Source organism: Xiphophorus couchianus, chromosome 20 (genome assembly GCF_001444195.1).
Source record: "Xiphophorus couchianus chromosome 20, X_couchianus-1.0, whole genome shotgun sequence".
In the NCBI taxonomy this organism is placed as follows: domain Eukaryota; kingdom Metazoa; phylum Chordata; class Actinopteri; order Cyprinodontiformes; family Poeciliidae; genus Xiphophorus; species Xiphophorus couchianus.
Window position 1 is genome coordinate 4612374 of NC_040247.1, and position 23687 is coordinate 4636060.

The 23687-nt window shown below is 36.2% G+C and overlaps 1 protein-coding gene across 1 annotated transcript in view; it reads left to right on the forward strand.

The window, feature by feature from the left end:
• asic1b (acid-sensing (proton-gated) ion channel 1b) overlaps window positions 1-23687 on the forward strand; it is a 191279-nt gene that overhangs the window by 13612 nt on the left and 153980 nt on the right. Inside the window, exon 2 of the mRNA XM_028003458.1 lies at window positions 450-645. Within this exon, the coding sequence (XP_027859259.1) occupies window positions 450-645 (196 nt within the window). The remainder of the gene's footprint in view (window positions 1-449; window positions 646-23687) is intronic.

A 23687-nucleotide genomic window follows, 5' to 3' on the forward strand; every position in this document is an offset into this window, starting at 1 on the left:
GAAGTTGCAAGTTTTACTTTTGCAAGATATCTGCAGTTCATGTTGACTTTCATCGATGACCATTCCTCTGTATGTTTACCTGAGCTTAGTCATGCATATTTTTCTGCATAAGTTCTTGTCTGTATGCAAATTTCACTGATGCATTATTTTATTTTTGCACTTTAAAGACACAACTCAGATAAGTTCCTTTTCCGGGTGTTGAGAAATATCTTTTGAATAAAACAACTAACACAAAGAGATGCTTTAATTTTAAGAAGACATTTGATATGGACGGGCTAAAATTACACAGTTTTTGCAGCTTTTCTGCCTTACTTTTTATTTTAAACTAGTTTTATTATCACCATTGTTTCCCTTACTTTTCTAAATGATTAGAGGAAGGACTGTTTTGGATTTAAAAGTTCTTTTGAGTGTCTTGTTTTATGTATTAAGTTGAGTGCCTCTCTGTCCAGGTATGAAATTCGGGACCCACATCTGGTTGAGGAAAGTGTTCTGAAGATCTTGAAGGAGAAGACGGACTTTGCCGACTACAGGCCCAGACCCTTCAACATGCGTGAATTCTACGAGCGAACGGGCCACGATATTAAGGAAATGCTGCTGTCTTGCTCCTACAGAGGGACGGAGTGCAGCGCTGAACACTTCAAAGTGGTAAGTCTTAATACTTACACTGCAAAAGCACAAACTATTACCAAAGATTTCTGACTATTTTCTAGTGACAAAACTAACTTACAATTAACTTTTCAGCGAGACATTGGAGCTTGTTTAGAGTCAATAATGCCTTAATTTTGATGAAAGAATACTGGTCCCACTGGCAGATTATTTCACTAACAACATGTGAAAAATGTCATGTTATTAATGAAATAATATGCCAGTAGAATTAGTATTCTTTCATCAATATTAAGGCATTATTGACTTAAAACAAGCTCCTGTCTTGCTGAAATGTTACTAAGATATTTTTACTAGAAACTATTCAAAAATACTTGGTAAGATTTTATATTTCTGCAGTCAGCAGAGTGGTTTTATGAGCATGTTTGTAACACATGGTTGGTATTGCTACAGTTTTTCTTTTAGGGGTGTTTTTTTCGTTATTTTTTAAAGGCCTTCATGATGTGAGCACTGTGGAACAATTCTTACTTTTTCTTGCATATAGAAAATATTTTAATGACATAAAATGCTACGTTTAAAACATTTTTGCTCGACATTTAACAAAAAGTTAAATGTCTTTTAAAGGAAAGACACACCACTCGATATGCAACAGTCTCTTATACCATGTGTATTTGCAACAGTTAATTAAAAGTTATGCAACTCCTTCAGAAGAGCTGAAAAATATCATAATGTGTTTTCTTAAAATTGTCTAATCTTCTTCAGTAAAAACTGTGACGTTTTGCTTCAGCTCTTGTTTACAGCACCAGGAATTTAGTCATTTTCTTCTGTCATTGCTCCGCAGTTGTAATAAAATGCCTCATAGGGCTTGTTGGACAAGAGCTGCTTATTGCTATTGATGCAGGACTGATAAGTGCATTGATTCTCAATTAGACTTTAAATTCTGTGCAACAAAGTATTGAAGGAGGCCGATATTTCTTTGCACATTTGTGGCATGTCATTAATGACATCTTTAAAAGTGTGTTGAATAGATGATTTCAATTTCCTTAACCAGTCATTTACAGTAGTAGAGGTTTTTTTTTAACACCACTAAGTCACAGCAGAAAATCATCTCAGCGAAGTTTAAGTAAAATTAAACTTTTGAAAATACAGCCTTGATAGAACTCCTTTGGGTGACTCTTTGTATTTAGTTTTTGATCTTTGTGAAACACGGTTTTTGATCTAAAAGGCAGAGATGTGTAACGCCAAAACAAACCGTGGTGTAATCTTTCACTGCTACGGTGTTTAGTTTGATTAGAAGCAGGTCGGTAACATGAGCGTCCCTCAGAGTCCTCTAGAAGTAAGCAGGAGGCGTTTTAACATCAAGTGAAAAATACTGAGTGTAAATAAAACATTAAAACTCATCATTATTTTACAGGAAAACTGTGAACATTTCATCAAACTGTCGAGATACATTTGTGTGTATCTGTCCTGTCCACATGTTGACATTGTTTTACTTTTCCGTACATGTTAAATACTTCTCTTTAAATGTTTATAGTTTTCATAATTATGACTATTTCCATTGCAAATAGGAGCAGAAGCCATGGTAAATATTTCTGCAGCACGTTTGTTTTCACATTAACATGGGTGTATTTTGAACAAATGCTCAAACAGATTTTTAGTGAAGATGAGTGATGTCTTACCATTTCTGCGTCTTATGAGAAATATAAATCGAATTAATATATTTTTGGAAATCTATCCCTCTGTGCCCTTCATAGTTTCTTAAGGGTGAAACATCTCAGGATCCTCCAACCCCCATTCCTATAAAAGCATGTAGTACAGCAATACCCACATCATTTGGCTCCTCTAATCTGCTGATGTGTTCACATTAAGTCTAGGTAGTTGTGTTTATGGCAGATGGTGCATAATATGGCTGTACTGTATTATTAGCAGTAGAGGAAATGGGTGAACAGCTCAGCAGAAAGTAACTAATGGTGCGGAAAGAATCTCCAGTGTGATAGAAAGTGTGACAAAAAGAAATGATAACAGCAAACCTGATTCTCACTGTGTGGAGCTTCTGCAGGTTTGTTCTATGATGTGTTTTGCTAACGGACATCGATACATTATGCTGCTTCGTCAGAAGCAGAAAATGGGAATAAAGTTGCTTTAACTTGACAAATTACCAAAAAGCTTTGATTTTAGATTATATTTCATCATATATGACTGGATGTTTAAATGTAAAATAAACTTGTAAGCTTAATAACTTCGATTCATATATTTTACAGTCTCAACAACAGCAGAAGTTGATGCTAACATAGCAGGGAGTCAAAGTTGCACAGAAGACTCTAGGTATATGTTATATAGGTATAAAGGCCAACCAAAGGTCAAAGCATACCATGGAGGATAAGGGGATGAGGGTCATTATAAATAAAAGAAAAAAATAATATACCCATGAATATACTTGGATTAGCATGTACAAAACACAAGAAACTGAACACCTGACATAAGCTACATAAAAAATAGAAAGTTGTGTGATCAAAACGTATCATCATTTTAGTATCTATGGCTTTATTTCTACGTGAGTGACATGTGAACTGTCACAAAGTCAGTTGTACAATCTTGAGCTCTGGGGAGCCTGCTGCAGATAATATTCCTGTAAGTGTTTTTCCACTTTGAACACTCAAAGGCAACAGCGACAGACCTCAATCTGCAGCGAAAACTCTAACTTTGTGAGGCTCACCCTGCGGGTGCTAGCAGGGAGTCCAAGAGAAAGACAGATGACCAAGAGAGAAAGGAGTAGATATACAGAGACTGAAGCCTAGGTAACAACAAAGACTTGGGATGTAACTGGACATAATGGTCAAGTGCTCCAAAGAGACACAAAGGCACAAAATAACAGCTGCCACAACAGCAGCAACAAAGAAGTACTATCGGTGGACACCCAGCTTTGTGCTCATTTAACCTCCCAAAGACCACAGAGCTCCTGTGTATCTCCCTTCTCCAGCTGTCTTCTAGTTTTCCCTACACAATGCAGCGTGGCATGTCTCTTCTTTCCACTTATTTATTCCCCAAAATGTCTGCTTCTCCACTAACAAATCAAGGTAGAGAAAATCATTTTTTTAAATGGGTTGCAGTGATGTTTGGCTGCACTGGACAGATTAGAAAACATACAGAAGTCTTTGACGCACATAATCCATCAATCAGTTTGATATATCTATGTAGTGGTATTATTTTTACTACAAGCAACAAAGGTTTCTTTTATGTTATTGGCGTCATTTGTCCTCCAGCTGTAGAAGCGCCAGACAGGATAAAAGCTGCAACCTTGAGAGATTTGAAGAAGATCTCAACTCTGACTATAATCACAGTTTACAGTCATTTTTACTGATGTCACAAGTTACTTTATCCATTTTAAAACTGAACAGACGTGACAGAAGAAAACCAGTTCAATCATGTACTGATTTACAAAAGAGACAAAAACTGTTCTGTGATAACTTTTTAAAACGTTTTTCTACAAATCCAACAGAAATAAACAAACATTTTAATTTCTTTAGCTCTTTTGTCATTTTTGTAATTTTTTTCAGGATATCTGGGTCTTCTTATTATGTTATTCTATTAATACAAATACTATTTTATTATTATATACATTTTATTCTAAAAACATGAAACAAAAGAAAGCGTCAATTTGACCAAATTCTCTGCCAATTCTGAGCGCTGACAGTCGTTACAGTAATCAGGAACATGCACATTTTTCTCTTTTGACCTAAAGAAATCCATCATTAAGGTTTGTACAAGGTGCAACAATGAGTCCGAGAGCCTGAATAGGTGAAATGCAGAATGGTGCACTGAGCTTTTCAAGAGGGAAGATGCATACTGCTGCAAAAAAACAAAAAGAAAAGATGGTGCAAGTTTTTCGGACTGATTTTGACATAAATATTGCCCAGTTTAGGTTTTTAAGATATGGCCAACATTAGTATTAAATAACTTTTTTTTTTGAAATCAGGTTTATACCATCATTTGTGATAGACACCTGCCTTATCATGACACATTATTGTCCTACATTTAGTCTTCTTTGAGTTGAAAAGCAATCACTTTCAGTATAGATGTCTGTTTAGAAAAGCTTCCTGTAAAATCTTCAATGGTTGATTTTAGGAAACTGCTGCTGCATAAATGACAGAGTCATCAGCATATAAATATATCTTGGATGCAGTCACTGATATTAAAGTGGGGCTAAAAGGATCCTAGGAACACTCTTTGACATCATAGGTGAATCTAACAGTTCTGCATTGATTGTTAGATAAATGTGGCAGACTCCTATTTCCCAGTCTGTTCTACAATCTGCTTGACTGCAATGTCATTGTGGCATAAATTTAACCAGTCACAGGCTGGAACTAAGAAAACAAGAGATGACAAGCAAAGAAAAGAAAAACTTAACAAAGTCTGTTTTTAAGAAATGTAATGTAATAAAAAAAAATGTACAGTAGAGTAGAAAACTGTTATTCAACAGACCCAAGAAGTAAGAATACATGTGTGTTATTCTTCAAGGTACAAACATTGTGTGTTTGTGCACATAAATCAGAATGTGGAGATCTTGTTAAATTATTCTTGACTTGAAATGTTTATTGATTACAATAAACATCTGACTTTTTTTATTTCTCCATTGATATTCAGATTTCTCTGTTTGTAGAGTAAAGAGACTGGATCAGTACAGAAATCCTGCTCTCGGATTGAAGTTCACAAACTGTCTAAAGCAATATGTTAGCTTTATGCAGGACTTGTTTTGTCTTCTTAGAGAATTCAGTCATGAAATTTGAAAATTCATTTTGCTTTTCTTTGGTTTTGGTTTAGAAGTTCATCCTTTGGAGGCAGGAACTGTTTTCCTGGCTGAGTTGCTTTGATTGTTTTGTTCTGTGTAGGTTTTGAGCTGCAAAAGGTTTTTTTGGTACTTTGTAGGTTTATTACTGATGCATAACTTAAATTAGATCCGATAACCTGGATCCCGGCGTGTGTGTGTCTCAGACTTTTTGGAGTGTGTGGTCATTTATAAATCCCCGAAACATGCCATAAATCCGTATAATCATCAACTGTTTCTGACAGATTTCCCCTTTGTTCTACTCTTTCTTATTTATTTCTATTCTGGTCTCATCCATCAGCTTGAAGCTGATGATTCTGCTGTTCTTTTTTTGGCTGGCTGGCTAATTCCCACCCTTTTCCCTCCTGAGGATAATTCAATCAATTTGCTATTACTGTAGAACTCAAAGACATGGATCTATTAGGTTGTTGCTGAGTAATGAATGATTTTCTAATGAAAACAAAAAAAGAAAACAATTTCTCTTTTAGGGTAACAAGACTGCTGGCCTTCCCTGACACTAATTTTTCTTTTATTCTTATCTAGGGACAAAAATCTACTTATTAGGTAAAAAGATTTTGTAATTACTCATTTCAAGACATATTTTAATTTTTGATATTTTCCCCAGGCGTGCTTGTGCTGTTTCTCAACTTCACCACTGTTTGCTCATTTGTCATTTAAATGTGAAACCGGAATATGTGTCACAATTCAAACAGTAATGACTCTAACAAAAAAAAAAAAATTAATATCATGCTATTAAAGTTACAAACTGAGCTATAAAAACACACACCATAAAATGTGGCCATGGGTGAACTGCCTGGAGCCTCCATCCCAGCAGAGAGGAAAGCAATGATAACAGGCGACAATTATCTGTCAGAGGGATTTGGAGAACGCGCATCCCCTGCATAAATAATGCACCCCATCTGACCCCATGGTCATACTTTTAATTACAAAACGAAGGCCATGTCTTTATTTATATAAGATAGGCTGGTGATGAGTATGTGGAGTCGAAAAGGGTTCAGGGACAGAGGGTGAAACGAAGATGAAAGCAAAATTCAGAGCATGAATGGATCTAAGAAGCGGTTTAATCCGTGTAACCCGGCCTGGTGTGTGTTTGTGGGGGGGGGCACGCAGAAGGTGAGAGTGGTAGAAAAACGATTCACTGAACTGTACAAGCAGTTTGTGTTAACAACCATGCATGCTCACTCTCACACCTGAGGTCAGTTTAGAATCAGTAGTTGACCTTTAAGCACGTGAGTGTGGACCGTGGGTGGAAACCCCTGCAGAGAGAAACCCACTCTGCAGACACGGAGAGAACAGGAGAGTCCACACAGAAAAGCTCCAGCTCCAGGATTCAAACTGGTGACCTTTAAACCCTGGGCTTAACATGCAAACACACACACACACCGAACAGGAAACATTAAATACAAACATTAGCCACATTTCCGTTGACTCTCCAATTGTGGATTTTGAAATTTCTAAAATAAATTTGCTGAATTGATTCATGCTAATTTAGAAAAAAAAAACTTGTATTTCAATAAAACGTTTTGGCATTGGGTTGAGGTATTTTTTGGTCTTATCAAAATTGGTTTATTTTGCAAAACTGTAATGGAAAAACCTTTTTTGCATCATATGAATCACATGAACAACAGGAAAAAGACGACAGGAAGTGGTAGGATGATGATGGTGCTGCAGGTTTTTTAATGTTTTATCTCCTGAACAAAATTATTCACATGCGATTTTAACTGCATTTCTTATTTAATGAAAAGAAACACAGTTGCATATTTTTTTTCATTAGTGGAATGTTAAAGTTTTGTGCATATTTGTAATGGAGACGCAGCTACTGATGGTTACCTCTTTGTTTTGGCTTGTGATGACTGTGACACACTTATTGTCCTTGGTTTTAAATATTCATGATTGCATATGTGAATAGTTTAAGGTATTGTTTACTGAATGTTGTGGCCTATGAGACCATATGGTTGTAGAACAAATTCTTAATCTCAAAATCTGTTTACCTCTCTGAAAAATGAATAAAATACGAGCAAAATGACTGCTTATGCTGTTAGAGAAGATTAGCAGTTTGCCCTTGATGCATCTCGACTGAATTGATTCTGCAGGGCCAGGAGATTTGTTTTTCTTTTTTTACCCCATTTTTTGTTGTTTCCTGTATTCTTATTAATCAATAAGTTACTCTGCTGTGACGCTCATATTTTACACCATGTTATAAGGATCAATTCTGTTTTTCAAAACTCAAGTATTTCTAATTGAAACCAGAAAAACGTTTCAGAAAGTGTGAGGTCTCTGGAAAGCAAACAACCCTAGTTGATATTCAAAAATGATTTAAGCGCTTGGCAGAATCAATCAATCAATCAATCAAATTTTATTTGTATAGCACATTTCAGCAGCAAGACATTTCAAAGTGCTTTACATCATTACAAACACAGAATCACAATGCAATATAGAATCAATAATCAAAACAAAGCATTAAGTCAAGTTCCATCCATAAATTTGTAATTGATCACATTTCAAATACAATTCTAAACAGGTGGGTTTTTAGTTGAGATTTAAAAGAAGTCAGTGTTTCAGCTGTTTTACAGTTTTCTGGAAGTTTGTTCCAAATTTGTGGTGCATAGATGCTGAAAGCTGCTTCTCCTCGTTTGGTTCTGGTTCTGGGGATGCAGAGCAGGCCAGAACCGGAAGACCTGAGAGGTCTGGAAGGTTGATACAATAAAAGCAGATCTTTAATGTATTGTGGTGCTAAGCCGTTCAGTGATTTATAAACTAACAACAGTATTTTAAAGTCTATTCTTTGAGCTACAGGGAGCCAGTGGAGGGACTTTAAAACTGGTGTTATGTGCTCTATCTTCCTGGTTTTAGTCAGAACGCGAGCAGCAGCATTCTGGAAGTTGCCAGAATAAACCCAATATTGTAGATGCCAAAACTCAGAGTGGGTTGTGGGCACTGGTGGGAAAATTTAGGAAAATTTTAGTTATTCTTATCCCTCCGTGCAAATATTCAGCAGCAATTATCACATTCACATATTTCCTGACATTGTGGAGGCCTAATATTAATTAAACCTCAAAGCAACACACTATTTTACATTGAATTACATACCAGTCTAAGATAGGATTCTTTCAGTTTTGTCAAAATGATTTGTTATCAATATTATTGTTACATCCAGTCCTAAAGAGCTAATTTCACCAACATGTTTGAATCAGATGAACGGTTCGTTACCAGGCGGATGACATGCCGAACCGGGAATTCAGCCAGTTGGTTCAGGTGTGCTGGACCAGATATGCATGTAGAAGTTTTTAGGACTTTGGCTGCCTGTGGTAATGATCTGTGCCAGACTGAGGCTCATTTCCGGCTGTGGTTGGTTTGGCCAAGCTGAATGTCGATGCGAGACATGCAGTGGACGGGCCTGAAGAATTCCAGCTCAGCAGCAGAATATGAGGCAGGACTCGGCCGTCCCGGTGAACAGATCTGGGTATTCTCCACGCCGGTGCACAAACAGCAGACGTAAGGCTGAAATTCTGCAGATAGTTTGAGTTATTATTCACACGGTACTGACAGGTGGCAGCCTGCTTTATTAGGCAGCTAATTACCACCCAGTCATATTAGTGAAGAACACTTTTTTTCCCCTTCTATTTGTCCTCTCCCCATCATGTTTGTAATTTAGCCGTTCTTTTAGAAGCTTAATAGTCTGCCGTGGTACATTGCTATCGGAAAATTTCATTCTTCTCTACCACATTTGAATTAATTGAAGAAAAATGTGATTAATGGTTTTGGCATTTGAATTTGACTCTGATGATTACATCTGCTGATGGATGATGGTTGCCATAGGAGTCCATACTGTTCCCTCTGATTTTATGATATAGCTTTTGTCCTAACTGTATTATTGAATTTAAGACCGGAGGGGATGAATGACAGACGGGTCAAAAAAATGTTTCTTCATCCTGCGGATGACAGGGTACAGCTGTCATCTTGCACTTCTGTGTCTGGAGAGAAAAAGTGTGAAAAAGGAAGATGGAGCTGCACTGTGTCCTGATGGATTTTTATCTCACCAGGCATGTCTTAATTATTTTTTCCATTGTCTTCCTGGTAGATGTCCTATCATAAAAAACACCCAGCCTTTGATTCCCATCTCTCTCTTTTTTAGGTATTGATGTTTCATTGTATGGAAACAAATTAGAAATTGTTGGTTGTGATTAGAAAAAAAAAACTGTTCATGTATTCTTCTGTAGATAATTTTTTTCTTACTTCCAAATATGTCAAATATTAAGATTAAGTTAATTGGTTTTCCAGAGTCTGAAATGGTGACCATGAAGTTTTCTAGTTAAATTAAATGAACTTAAAGAGCCCTGTATTAAATGAAAACAGTTTACATAAACTGAAGAAAATCTAACAATAGAAAGTGATGAAGTATCTATAAACAGCGCAGAACAAAGTCTTCTGCTGCTGATAAATCCTATTGTTCTCTTTGTGAAGTACATCTGTGGTTTCCCGGCTCAGAAGTCTTGTGATGATTTGTTTTTTGATGTCGCTGCAACAGCAGAATCCACATGTTGTATCTGCCCCAGTTAGTCAGCGATTCAGTCACTCAGCGGCATTTTCATCTGAATTAATAAAAGATGCTTTAGATATTTTTCTGATGAGAACAGAGGCTTGTCACTCAAGGCACACACAACCTCTGTGTGTCCTTGCTTTTGTCTGTTCCAGCACCAATGCCTGCAGGCAGCAGAGCAGCCATTGGTTGTTGTGCATGTTGTTCAAGGTTTTGCAGTTAATCTTAAAAGATTCAGCTTTCAAAAAGTTGGGATCAGAATTTTATTGTTTTTTTTTTTCACTTTTTTGTTTCAATAAGAGACACCATTCCACAGAATAAAAAGAGAGAAATATTTAAAAAAGAAATCTTTTTATATGTTTTTCGGACTTACAGTACTTAACGGATGAAGGACTAGTGGAAGTGAACTTAAGGGCAAATAAATGCAATAGCTATTTATTTATTATAACATAGAATATCCACCAGTTTCTTGAGTATTTACATGACTCTGCCATGGCCATAACTATTTAAAATGTTTCATTGAGATTTCGTTTCTAAACTTGTTCTAAATTAAAACTAGCTTAATAATTTCTATTTGCACAATTGATCCTTTTTCTGTTTTCTTTCGCTTTCTACCAAAAACTGGATGAATAAAGTCTTTTGTTTGGTGTTTTGGTCTCAACTAACCTTTTTTTGGAAGGACAATTTAGTTTACAGAGACTTCATAATTAATTTCATTTGCTGTTCCTGTTGTATTGTTCTTTATTTTGGATATTTAAAATGTCTTCCAGTGTTAAATGTTCATTAGAAGTTTATTGATCTTTCAGAGTTTATTGTCCATCAAAATTAATCTTGACAGCCTAGTCATTTCAAACTTCTCACACAATGTGTTGCAGTTGTTCTGAGCACAACTTTATTTTTAAACATTTTTTGTAAACTCAGACTTGTTCTATTATCAGAGCTCGATTGAAGACGTTGTACGACTCAAATGTTTTAAAAGTCAAAACCAGATCCTGAAACTTTGATTAAATATCAGATATTGCTGCGTTGCAGACTTACGTTTTAGACTGACATAGCTTTTTGTCAGATTAAACTCATAATGGTAAACAAATAGAGGCGAGTAGATTCACAAAAAATTATTAAGATGTTTTATGTTAAAGATATTTTTCTTGTTTTTAAATTGCACTTTTCAAATTTTTTAAATATCATCGCACGATAAAACAGTACAAGAAAATGGATTTTCTATCATAAAGCATCAAAAAAGATTGATATTCTGAGTAAATACTGTTTATACTGTGATATAAAGAATAAGTGACTGTAAGAAAGTAAAGCATTTCTGACTGGTGCTTTATGATTTTGTATTAAAGATGAATATCAAAGCCTTGACATAAAAGTGATGAAGTCTTGGTGACACTAAGATGGCTGTTAGTTGCAGTTCTTTGAGCTCCAGAGGATTTAACAAAAAAAAAAACTTCCTCATCTTCCTTTGTCATTGCTTCAGTTCTTTTAAACCTGTTGATTCTTCTTATCATACATATAATTTCCTTGTAGCCCTCCTCTGCCTTTCTTGAATGGCATGCTCTCTTGTTTTTCTCATTTTGAAGAGACTGTATGTATACAGCAGGAGAAGTTCTGGATGACTAATCAACACCATGAGAATTTCAAAAGTACAGTATAAATTAAGAAGTAAAAGTAGTTTGTAGGAATTTCTTGGGGTGGAAATAATTGGTATAGCAGTGATTTGAAGAAATTGCAAGTTACTTTTGTCACAGAATAAATATGCACCAGTGGAAGATTTTACTTTCTCAGAACATGCTACTGGAATAAAAACTAGCGCAGTTTGGCTACAGACAGCTGGTACTGATTCCCCTCACAGGTAATTTTGCAGAATTCATGCCTTGCATTAGCTCAGTTAATAGTGCAAGACAGTGAAAATTAGGATGCATATTAATGATACCTAAAATTTCTAAAACCCTTGACTTCAATGCCAGCCTATACCTTCTTTCTTTTATTTATTATTTGAGAAGATAATATTCAGAACTGTTGATTACAGGGACGACTTTTCATCAACGTTTACCATTTCATCTTTTGAAAGGCTGAAGGCCATTAGTCTGGATGGAAGCTGAATTTTAATGAGGGAAAAATTAACATAAAGAATGGCAAGGAGGACATTTTGTTAGAATATAAATTATTGAACAAAGTAAGTATTGAGTGTTGTTAGTTCTTAACTTCAGTGGACTGTAAAATTGCTGATGAGAATTGGCTAATAATAGCAAATCAAGTTTCAGATTCCAACTATCAGTGCAGCAAATGATGCATTATTTAAAGATGAATTTGGACCATAACACAGAAGCGGATGCCTGATACTTCTACTTTGAGTGAGCTCTTTGATTTAACATTTAAAACGTTACAAGATACAATTTTCTGACTTTTTTATAATGTATAAATACATTCTTTGCTCCTCCTGGACATTTACTGTCCTGCAGGGTTTAGATGCAGCCCTGCTCCAAAACACCTGAATAAAATGAATGACTCAATATCAGGCCTTTGCCAAACTTGATGTCATTATGTCCGATGGTCTGAATAAATCTAAATCAAAACATCATGTTACCGATCAAAAAGTTATAAGCATGATTTTATTGATCAGGTGTTCCATACTTAATTCTATTTTTGTTTTTGCTGGAAATAAACATCATCTTTATTTTAACTTAAAAAAAAACAAACTCTCATCATCTCATCCTGCTTGTCTCTGTGTTTACTTATGATTAAAATGTCACTGTTATTTATTTTTTATTTTCTATCACCACAGGTGCTACTGGAAAAAAATTGGAAAGCATCAGACCTCCCTTAAATATTGCTGAATCCACAATTCACACCAGCCTAGATTACCATGTGGAGACCACAGAAAGGAGCAGGCAGCACATTCATGCAGTCCATCTAATTTATATCTCCATTCAGGATTTAAAACGTGTGTGTGCGTTCGTTGGCGTGAGTGTGTGTGTGTGGGCTGGTTATGCACTTATCTCAGGCTTGTGCACACAAACAGTAATCAGTAAAATTCCAGATTTAATATCCAACTTTAAGAGCTCTGGTTGTGCTGACGAGCAACTTTGTTAGTTAAATCTCTGAAAAGCAAAGGTCATGCTATTTTTAAATGTAGCTCTCTCTTTTGAGTCTGAAAAGTTGCCAGTTTGTAATTTAGTAATCTGGTGCAGCTCAGCTGCTCCTGCCTTTTTTTCTGCCTTTGATTGTGTTTGCATTACTGTGCTGCATGTGCATGAATAAACATGTAATAATTTCAGCGCTGCATTTGTTATTTATGGGGAAATATGTCTATGGGTTGCAGTTACTGTAGCTGCTGCAGCACTTCTTTTAATATTGGAAAGTATTTTTGTCGTAATGGCAGACTGACAGCTACAGCAACTTTGCCAAGGCCAGGTTACAAATCAGTGGCTGGAAGCTGACAGCAGAGATGAACCAAAGCTTAAAATACAGCTAGTGTACAATTAATCTGTCACCAACTTTATGCTTCTGCTTACTGAAGGAGCAAAACGGCTGGGTACATAAGTACAGGGATGATTGTTTATGGGAGGAGGAGGAAGGTTGCGTTGTAGTCTTCATGACCAGATTTTTTTCACTTTTTCCAAACAGAAGCACTGCGTTCAAGCTGCTCTGGGGTTTGACTTGCTCTGTTATCCAGTGTTTGACCCCCTGTGTTGGTGTGAGTAAAAGGTAAACAAGTAGTGCTCAGTATGCTGTGAAAAGTTTCACTCTGTCGAGGCCTCACAGCATATTTTCTGTTTTGAGGGATTTGAGGAGTCTTGTGTGTCAGCATGCTGCCCAGCCCCCATCCCCCGCTGATGTTTGAATATCTGCTTAGTTGAACTTTCCTGTTGACTCAGTTATATCTCCCCCAGGATACATTTTTATCTCAGCCTTGTCTAAAGAAGACTTTAGATAAGGCTGAAAAGAATCAACTTGGGCTATTATCACTTCAGCTGTTTAGTCCACAAACTAGTTCATTTCATCCCTTGGCGGGGTTCGTTTGTATGGATGTGAACATGACAACAAGGGTGCTGACCGAATCCTTCTGAAGGCAGCCTCCTCCAAACGGTTTCCCAAACCAACTCTAGAGCGCTTCGTTTATGGTGTGAACGTGATCTGACTGTGATCCAAATCAACTACCATATGAACACTGCAATCTGGATCCAAACACCTTCCTGTAGGCAGGTTTGTGTTGCATTGTGGGATGTGGTAAAGTAAGCTAACCACATTGGTGCATCTTTTTTCATATGAAAATTTGAAGCTCTCTAAATCATTCAATATACTTTTCAACTGTTTATATTTCTAGCCATTTGTTGGAGTGTTGTTGTTTTTGTTGTTTGCATTGACCTGCAGTAAAATTAATTGCCCATTAGGACATGAATAAAGAGTAGAATCTGAATCTTAAGGAAGCACATTGGTGTCCAAATGTGGCTAAAATGCTGAGTCATTGCTTGAGCTAAATTTTGAGTCAAAAGGACAAAATAAAGTACAATTTTTGCTAAGGTTGTACTAATAAATCAGCCCCAATTTCCTTAATTTTCATTGAATCGACCACCACTTTCATGTGAAAACAATTTGATCTCAGCAAAAGGTCAGCACAGTTGTATGAAATCTGTAATTCTTTAATACAGTCCAAGGCAAGTACAAAAAAAATTCTGTCCAAGCAGAGGGATCCAAGTCCAAGAAATCAAGATGGAAAAGAAAGTTGGAACAAAGGCTTGAATGCTTGATAGAAAGGATGAAGACAAACTGGCAAGGAAAAGCTGCAGACAATGAGATAAAAATAGACAAAGAAAGAAAGACAGAGACACAGGTGGATAGCATAAGGGTTTGGCAGAGTCTGATTATCAGAGAGAATCTCAGGAAGTTAACTTGTCTGAAATGAAACTAAAAATTAGCGCACAAAATAAAACCGTAAGTTCAAAAAGAACAATACCAAATATACAACTTTAAAACCCTTAGAGCTGGACATAACAGAAACGAGGCTTAATGCTTGGATTTGTCGCAGTATTTAGTTTACTGACAGAGTTACGAACATAGAAACTTTACCTTTATTTGAAGAGCATTAGATTTAAATACGTGACATTCTTGACAAACATTTATAGGATCTGTAATCTTGGGGGATGGAACGGCTTATCTTAAACCTAAACTGATCAAAGCTCTAAAGATTTGTATTTTTGACCTTTAAGATCTGAAAATACCATTTTTGTTTTTTAAGGTTGACGTCAGTAACGTTAAGTGGACTATCTTGTTTTGTGAAACTGTACAATCACGGCACAGACTGTCTTTGCCAATGTTTTAAAAAACGGACCTTATTCAATGTCATTTAGGTTTTATAAGTTTAATAATATTCCATTGAAGAAGTAGATGTATTGCTGCTGTTGATTTAATTTTTTTTTATGGCATTTATGTGGAATATGTCCAGCTTTGCACAGTTAGAGGCAGCAGTTTTTTCATGTTCTTTACAAAGTAGCTCAGTCAGATTAGATGATGCATGACTGACTACAACAAATTTTAACGGTCTCATAACTTCTTAGTTGGTTTTAGGTCTGCTAATTCTTTTTTTTTTTTTCATCCTCCCCTCCAGGGGTTCTTTTGTGGGCTCTAGTGTCCCTTATATGAAAGTAGGCTGACAGGAAACGGGAAAGGAGAAGGGGGAGATATGTGGTAAATGTCGCCGGGTCCGGGAATCGAACCCGCGATGGCCGCGTCGAGGACTCAAGGCCTCCAAACGTGGGTCGCGCTATCCCTTCAGCACGCCCCAGGTCTGCTTATTCTACCACAGTTTGATCAACCGATTACATTGTAGCTCTGGCTGTTTTTAAGTATTGTTGTGCTAGAAGTTGAACCTCCTTCTGAATCTGAAGTCTTTTGAAACCTACAACAGCTTTTTGTTTTTTTTTTTGCCAATCAACACTGACCAGCCCTTGTGTGTTTGCAGTAGACAAATAATCCCACAGCCCAATGTAGCCACCACCATGTTTCACTGTAGGCATAATGTGCTCAGAGTGATCTAGAGAGTTAATTAAGGCTATCCAAAAAGTTTCAGTTTGGTCTGATTTCACCAGAAGACCTTCCCCTTCATGGCTTGTGACAAACTCTAGAGCTTTTACTTTTTGACTTGTAGCATGCAGAACTAATAGCTGCCCTGTTGACACATTAGCTGTCCTCTTCTTGCCTGACCGTTAACTTTAGGTAAATGATCTAGTCTTTGTAGGTTCACAGTTGTCATTATTGGTGATGATTAAAATTTGGAATGTTTTTTTAAGACCCAAATTGTCTACTGTAGTTTTTGACTTTCAGTAGGCCTATAAATAATAAATCAAACGCATAAAATAAAACAAGCTCAATAAGTTCCATTTGTATGATTTATTATTTTTCTCTTTTCTCTCTCTTTTTACCAAAACTAGTACATTTGCCTCAACTAGCTTTTTTTTGAAAGATAATTTTGTTTACAGAGCCTTTATATTCCATTTTATTTGTTGTTTCTGTAGTTGTTATTTATTTTGAATATTTAAAATGTTTTTCAGTTTCAGTGTTAAATGTTTATCGGAATTTAGGGTTATTAATGTTTGAGCATGTCTTATTGCATTATTTTGCCCTTACCTTTACATTTTTAGAAAATGTTAAAATTAAAGCAGCAATATTATCATTTATTGCAAAAACTTCTGGGACAATTTATCATCCCGTAAAATGTGTTATAATGACAGGCTTATTTTCAGGATGCAGTTTGTTCACTTATGTACTCAAACAAGCAGAATAAAGTAAAGATGGATAAATACAAATGCATGCTTTATTTTAAATCAAGATTTATTTATTTATTTTTTTTCCCATTTTTTTCCCCGAAGAGTTTTTGCGGCGCTAGTGGCTCGTATTTTTTGTACAGTAGGCAGACAGGAAGGAGGGTGAGGAGAGGGGGGAAGACATGCGGTAAAGGTCGTCAGGATCGGGAGTCGAACCCGCGACATCCACGTCGAGGACTAAGGCCTCCAAACGTGGGGTGTGCTTACCCACTGCGCCTCCACAGCACGCCCCTAAATCAAGATTTTTAAACCATTTATAATTTTCCTTCCATGTCAGAGTTATATGTGCTACGTTGTTTATCTTGCGGTTATTGTGTGACAAAATGTAAAAAAGTTCAAGTGGAATGAATGTATTTTTCTCTGTTACCACTCTCTGCAAACACACTACGATATGAGTGTAGGTTTTCTTCACCTTCCTGTTTGTCTTCATGTTGCTTTTTTTTATGACCACACTAAAACAATCTTTATTGCATGTTTAAAGGCACTTGTTTTCCCAGATAACGTCACTATAATTAAGCGTCAGAACCCCCTATTTGAAAAAGATCACCTTATTTCTCTACCATTTGCTGCTGATCTAAATGCATGATGGACGATGTATCTTATAGCCACTAGTGTCTAGACGTCTTCAGCACTCTTCAGAAAACAATATCTTGGGTTAAATGTTTATGAGTTTTATATTTTTGTATATTTTCAAGCCCAGGTTGTAATTTATTTTGTTCTTTTATCTTTTTTTTTGTCATCTTATTGTTTCAGCCATGTTTAAAGTGTGTCTGCAGAGGTATTTAAAGCTGCCATTGTTGATTTGATTATTCCACTTGTTCTACAACTGCATTATGTGGTGGTGGAACAGAGTTTGATTGCATAAAAACATGCCAAATATGCTTCCAGTGCAACACGGGCTGATGACTTAGACATGTTTACCGATGGTTGGCGTCATTTATCCTTTTTTAAATCAGACTTAATTAATACTGACCCATTTTCCTATTTACTGTCACTCTTAGAAAGGCACAAAAATGACAGTATTGTGATTTTAACAATCACATTGAAAAAATAAAAACTATTTAGCTTAAAATTTACTGTATATCTTGTATACCCTTACTGACCCTTACTGTCAAATAGACAGGGACTATTTGAGTCATTCTTTCTAAATTGATTATTTCTTGGATAATCGATTTGCATTTGACAAAATGTAATGTTTGTTGCTTGTTTCACAACTTGTGACTGTATGATGCTTTTGGGATGTAAAGCACTTTGGCCTGCTTTGTTGCTGAAATGTGATATATAAATCGACTTGACTTGGAATAGATAGGACACATAAATTAATCTTATCAACATTCAGCCCTGCAGTGACCCAAAAACCTTCACTTTCTTATTCAAGATGCACCACACAGTCACAGCCAGACTAATCGGTTTGTTGAGCAGACTATAGAAGCTGTTTTGTACTTAGAAAATCAGACCCTTCTTTTTTTATTTGGCTATTTTCTGAAAATCCCACCACTGTTATATCTGAGTCTCACAGTGTCCTTTCCTTCAGAAGTACGGAGATGGCCTTTTTCTAGTTTAAAGCCTGGCTCAGCCGGGCAGTACAGCTGCACTTGATGTGCTGAGGAAATAAAAAGGTTTCACTTAACAACTGCTGTGCATGACTTCATCCTGCAGATTATACTCAATCGAGTGAAGCCTGAAAGCAGGGATTGCTGTGCCAAAGCAGAGGGTCGGTGCTGGTGTTGCCACTAAGGTGTCAGCATGGCACCGTGTAGAATCCATGTTAATGTCACAAATACTGAAGTTACTTTGTAATCAGCTAAATGTCATGAAATTATACAGCACTGTTTAAACACCATGAGTCATCCCCCATTTTATAGTAGCCTGAGTCTCCTGTGTGCTTTCCGAACGATCTTAATAAACATTTTTTCAGGCGTTCTGAAGCTTCTCCATGCTTTTCTTTCAAATGTCCCTGTTTTTCAATGATCTTCTTTGTGTCAAGTGTTTATTGGATTTGCTCTTGTAGTCTGGATCAAGATTTAGACTAAAATTTTGAGAGGTAAATAAAATCGAAAGGATGACAAACCTCCAGAAAGCCCAAATAGGTCTTAAGAAAATGTTTAGAAATTGTAAACAAGTATTTACATCATTTTAGAGTAATTCCATAAAGTCTGGTCTGTTGGAGGAAAAGTAAGTCGATAAGAGTTGATTAAAACTTTAGTACAAAGCTTAGCATTGCTATTTTATGTCACTAAATAAATTATTAGCAGTGGTGGACACACTTCCACTAATGTACTAATAGTTCAGCAAATTTTGTTTAGCGCTTTAGCACTTTTTCTAACTTTGAAAATTCTTAGCACACTTAGCTTGCACTAAATAAATTCTAAACAGCTTTTTCACATCTGTCGAAGTTTTAGTTATTAACTGTGTTCGACATTTACATTCATGCAAATATCTTTAAGTAGTTAAAGAATGTCTACGCAGCAGTTTCATTTCCTGTTTTGTTTAACTTCATATCAAACAAGTAAATCTGGTAAATCTACTGGAACAAAATAAAACATGTAGCATAGAGAACAAGATAAACCAAATATATAAGAGCAATGTAGAACATGTAAATTATGTCATAATTAAATTGGGGCTTGAGGTTGGTAGTCTTTCAAGGGCAGATATAATTTGAATTTACGTTGGTGCTTTAGCTTGTTAAATACGGTGTTGCTATATTAGCATTTGTGGTAATGGTACCTAAAAAGTTCAACTAACTTTTTAGTTAGCTGTTCACACCACTGATTATTAACTACACTTGCTCCATGTTGGGCAAAAATAATGGTTAGCTATTCCAGTATGTGTGCACTATATCCAGAAGACATCCTGCTCTGAATGTACTGAAGGTATATATTAAAAATATTCAAATATCAGCCACCCAGAGAAAGCATACAGGAGTAGATCTTGGTGCAAGTGTGTGAGTAAACACTTGATGTGTACTGATATGCATGATTACAAGTATGTAGATATCCGGGGCTCTCAGCTGGGCAGCCACAGGTCAGGGCTCTCTAACCTGATATGGATCTCAGATTTTCTAAAGGAGGCAATACCTGCCGCATTTTTACCAGCAATGTAGAGAGGAGCAGTAAACAGCTATTACTATGCGCTGCCACAGTCTGGACCAGCATTACAGATACTGCCTATATTTTGTGGATCTGCTTGCCCATTAGTGTCACACTTTAAATGTGTGGTACTGGGGGAAAATGCATATTTTTTAGCCGTTAAACAGGTTTTAATGAATCATCTGGGTAATGGTGCGGTAAGCCATGAGGCAGGGAGGAACAGGGAGAAACATGGCAGCTTGCAATGGCTTGTGTGTCCACTTTGTTATCACACTGCCCTTGCCTGTCACTGGGAATAGGTTTCATTTCCTGGTATTATTCCTGGTATTATTCCCTTCCTTTGTTCACTTACATCAATATTACACAGGCTAGTCATAAGGATGATATATGTGCATTATATTTCCTGGGTTTTAGTAAAGAAAGTCCAGCAGAATTACAATCCTAGAAAAGTATTTTGCTTTGTCAACATGTGCAGTGTTCCTGGTAAAGATGGATAATAAGCTCTGAAATGAATCCATCTTTTGTTGCTGCACCATAAACTCACATTAAAATTTTTAGTAAATTGTTCATTAAATCTGGGGGGAATTGTTAAAAATAATTATGCTTTTTCCAGAATCACTGGTGCCAGAAGGTTTTGCACCACTGCTGTCAATACTTTGTAGACTCTCTTTTGCCAACAGGACATCATTTAGTTTTCTCCTATAACCTTTCAAAGGGTTTGACCATTTTTCTTTCTGCAATCTCTCCAGACTGTCAGTTCGGTTCTCTCTTATGGTTTCTTCTCTTCAGCTCAGCCCAGAGCTTTTCTGTGGGATTTATGTCTGAAGTCAGAGACGCCGTGAAGAAGGTTGATTTTGTGTCTGATAAAGTATTTCTCTGTCGATTTGACCACATTTTGGATCATAAGGTTTTGGAAGATCAAATAAAGAGGCATTTTGAGTTTATGATGCCATACAGAAACTGACTCTAAATTAGATTATTGACGACACATGATGATGGGCAGAAGTGGCTTCTCCACATCATTCTTCAAAATGAAAAAAAACCCCTGAAAGTTTGTGGCAGAAGAATGTGATCACAGCCTCATTTGCCAGTTGAAGTTCAAGTAGAGCTGAGAAAATTTCATATGTTTACAATTACAATGGCTGTCTGGTTGTCTCATGTTCAAATTGACGTCATTATGATGACACTGTCTACAATTTTAGCTTCTTTTTTAGTGTCATTGTTGGAAAGTTGTCCCTGATGGAGAGAAACTCACTGAACTCGACTCTCTGATAACGACACTCATACTTTTTGATGAGCTCATACTCCTTCAGTCTGAAGACCAAATGTTAAAGGAACAATTTCATCCTGACTGCTATTTTGTTCTTAAACAAGTCTTAACTGAAGTATGCCTTTATCTTCTCACTTGTTTGAGATTACAGAGTCTCTTACATCCATGTCCAGCCTTGATGTTTTAAGCATTTTATGTTTGTTAGGCAAATGTTGTTTTTTGAGTATGTATAATTTTATTTTACCTAAATAGTTATTTAAATGGATGCTGGTCTCTGTTGTCTGTAAGACAAATCTACCTAAGTGTAGAAAAAGCTTTCTTGGCATATTGATGTCTTTTATAGAGACTTGGTGAGCTAAAGAAGACATTCCTGACAGTTTGTGTTGTGGCAAAATTAAACATTGAACCTCATTCAGCCTAGTGCAGACCAATGGCTGAAACAAATGTATGTACAGTATGTGTCACATCATATCTTTACCCCGGGGAAGCAGAAAGTCCTGAATCAGTTAGATGTTCCAGCAAACTCCATCTTTAGGAACCATAATCGCTGAAATTTGCAAATACTTGAGACTCTCTCTAAAACATTTACAACTACCTATTTTAATAGGTCAAACACAAGACAGCAGAAATACCTTGGCACTAGACACAGAAAACCCTGCAAATCCTGAACTGCAAATAAGTGGGAATCCACTTTGTATATTTAATCTAAAGGGATTTTACCCTTAATCAATCTGGTTTGTTTTGCACTTAAATTCAAGGCTGTGTTCTATATTTTTCAATGTGATTATTCTTCTGCTGCAGCAAAAGTAATTCATTTTAAGGCGTTTTAATCATCTTTACCAGTCAAGCCAATACCTGTGATACCACATCATCTAAGCATTTGCTCACCGTTTAATCAAAAAAGGTTTTATCAAACTCTCCCTTGGCCTGTAAGTCCCAATATGTCTTGTGGGCTGTTAAGTTTTAGAAAATATCTAGATGATGTGAAGGACTGTGATGTGCGAGGAGGTGGAGGAGTAGTTTACAACTTATCTGGGAAACTTTGAGTCAAGGCTTTTAATTTAAAACAAGCCTTTCTTCCTCAGAACCTACAGTGTAAGTATCCCTGAGCAAGATGATGAATCCAGCGTCTTCTCAGTAGCCATGAGTAAAACATTGGTAAGCCTGTAAGTGCTGAGGAAGCCGAGCAATAGAGAAGAAAGAAAATCCGATGAATGAAGATGATGAAAAGGTTTTATCATTTGTATTCCGAGTGTCGTCATTGATGGAAGGATGTCATCATCTTCAGAGCACATATTTCTGCCCTGAGGAAGACTTCTTATTGAAATTTTACTCTCTAAATTTATCCTACATCTATCATATCTTTTGAAGTGATGAAATAAAAAACAATATACAATTGTTATGAAAATTTCCTGCAATATGGTCAAAATTAAAAAGGGTCTTTCTAATTTTCCACAAGAATATGGTAAGCTCTGATAAACATAGTGTGTATTTCACTTCTACTGATTTGAGTATTTAAGTAGTGACTTTTGCTTCTGTGAAGTAAATACTCTTGTGGCACTTTACACTGAGAAGATTTTGTCAGTACATAATCACCTCTGTGGCTCTGTGCAATGCGGTGAGAAAAATTCAAATATTACCTCAATCAATGTCTCCTCTCAGTTGTTCAGGCAGCTTTTCCAAAAGCTCTAGCACATTATTTAACATTTAGCACATCTGACATCTCCAGACTGAGTTAGCTATTACCTTGTCTGTCATTACTTATCAAATAACAGTTATTAATCTATAATGCCTTACAGGTGTTAACATCTAGTCTCTCACAGCCCTCTGCAGAACAGTCACAGATTAATCATTTACAGGAGTCAAGTCTTGACTTGTCTTCCTTTGGCTTCTATTTTCATAAAAGATTCAAGTTGCTCTAATTCTTAGAGATTGAATGGGTGTATTTTCTGTCCTTACCTGAGCATTGTTTATCTTCTACCTGTAATTTTGCTATATATATATAAAGCAATATTACAAAAACTAAAAAGAAACAAGCGGTATGTTCTGACAGATTCTAGTCAGAACAAAGTTGATCAAAGTGCTGAGCAAGTTTAATTATCAATAAAATTACTTTCACAGACATATTTTAGTGTTTATTTGATGGAAAGCAAAATAAATCTGATACTTGGACAGACTGTTTTAGACTGCGGTCATGTTCACAAAATCGTTTCTCATATAAGTTCAAAACAACATCTGTTCTGGTGTTAAGGATATTCTTACCTGCATGATAGATGGAGACAAAAGTTGCAAGTGTCAGAATGCATTAAGATGCAGGATTATTTCTATGTTTCTTTTTATTCTTCCAAACTTACCTGGTCTTAAGTCACAGGAGGCGTTGCAGTAAAAACAAGATCAGGAGTTTTTATGGTTGAAGTAAAAGTATTTAAGATTAAAGCAAGGCAAGATGCACATATTCATATTAACTATGACCCAACATGTTTATGTTTATTGATATCCCCATTTGCATCAG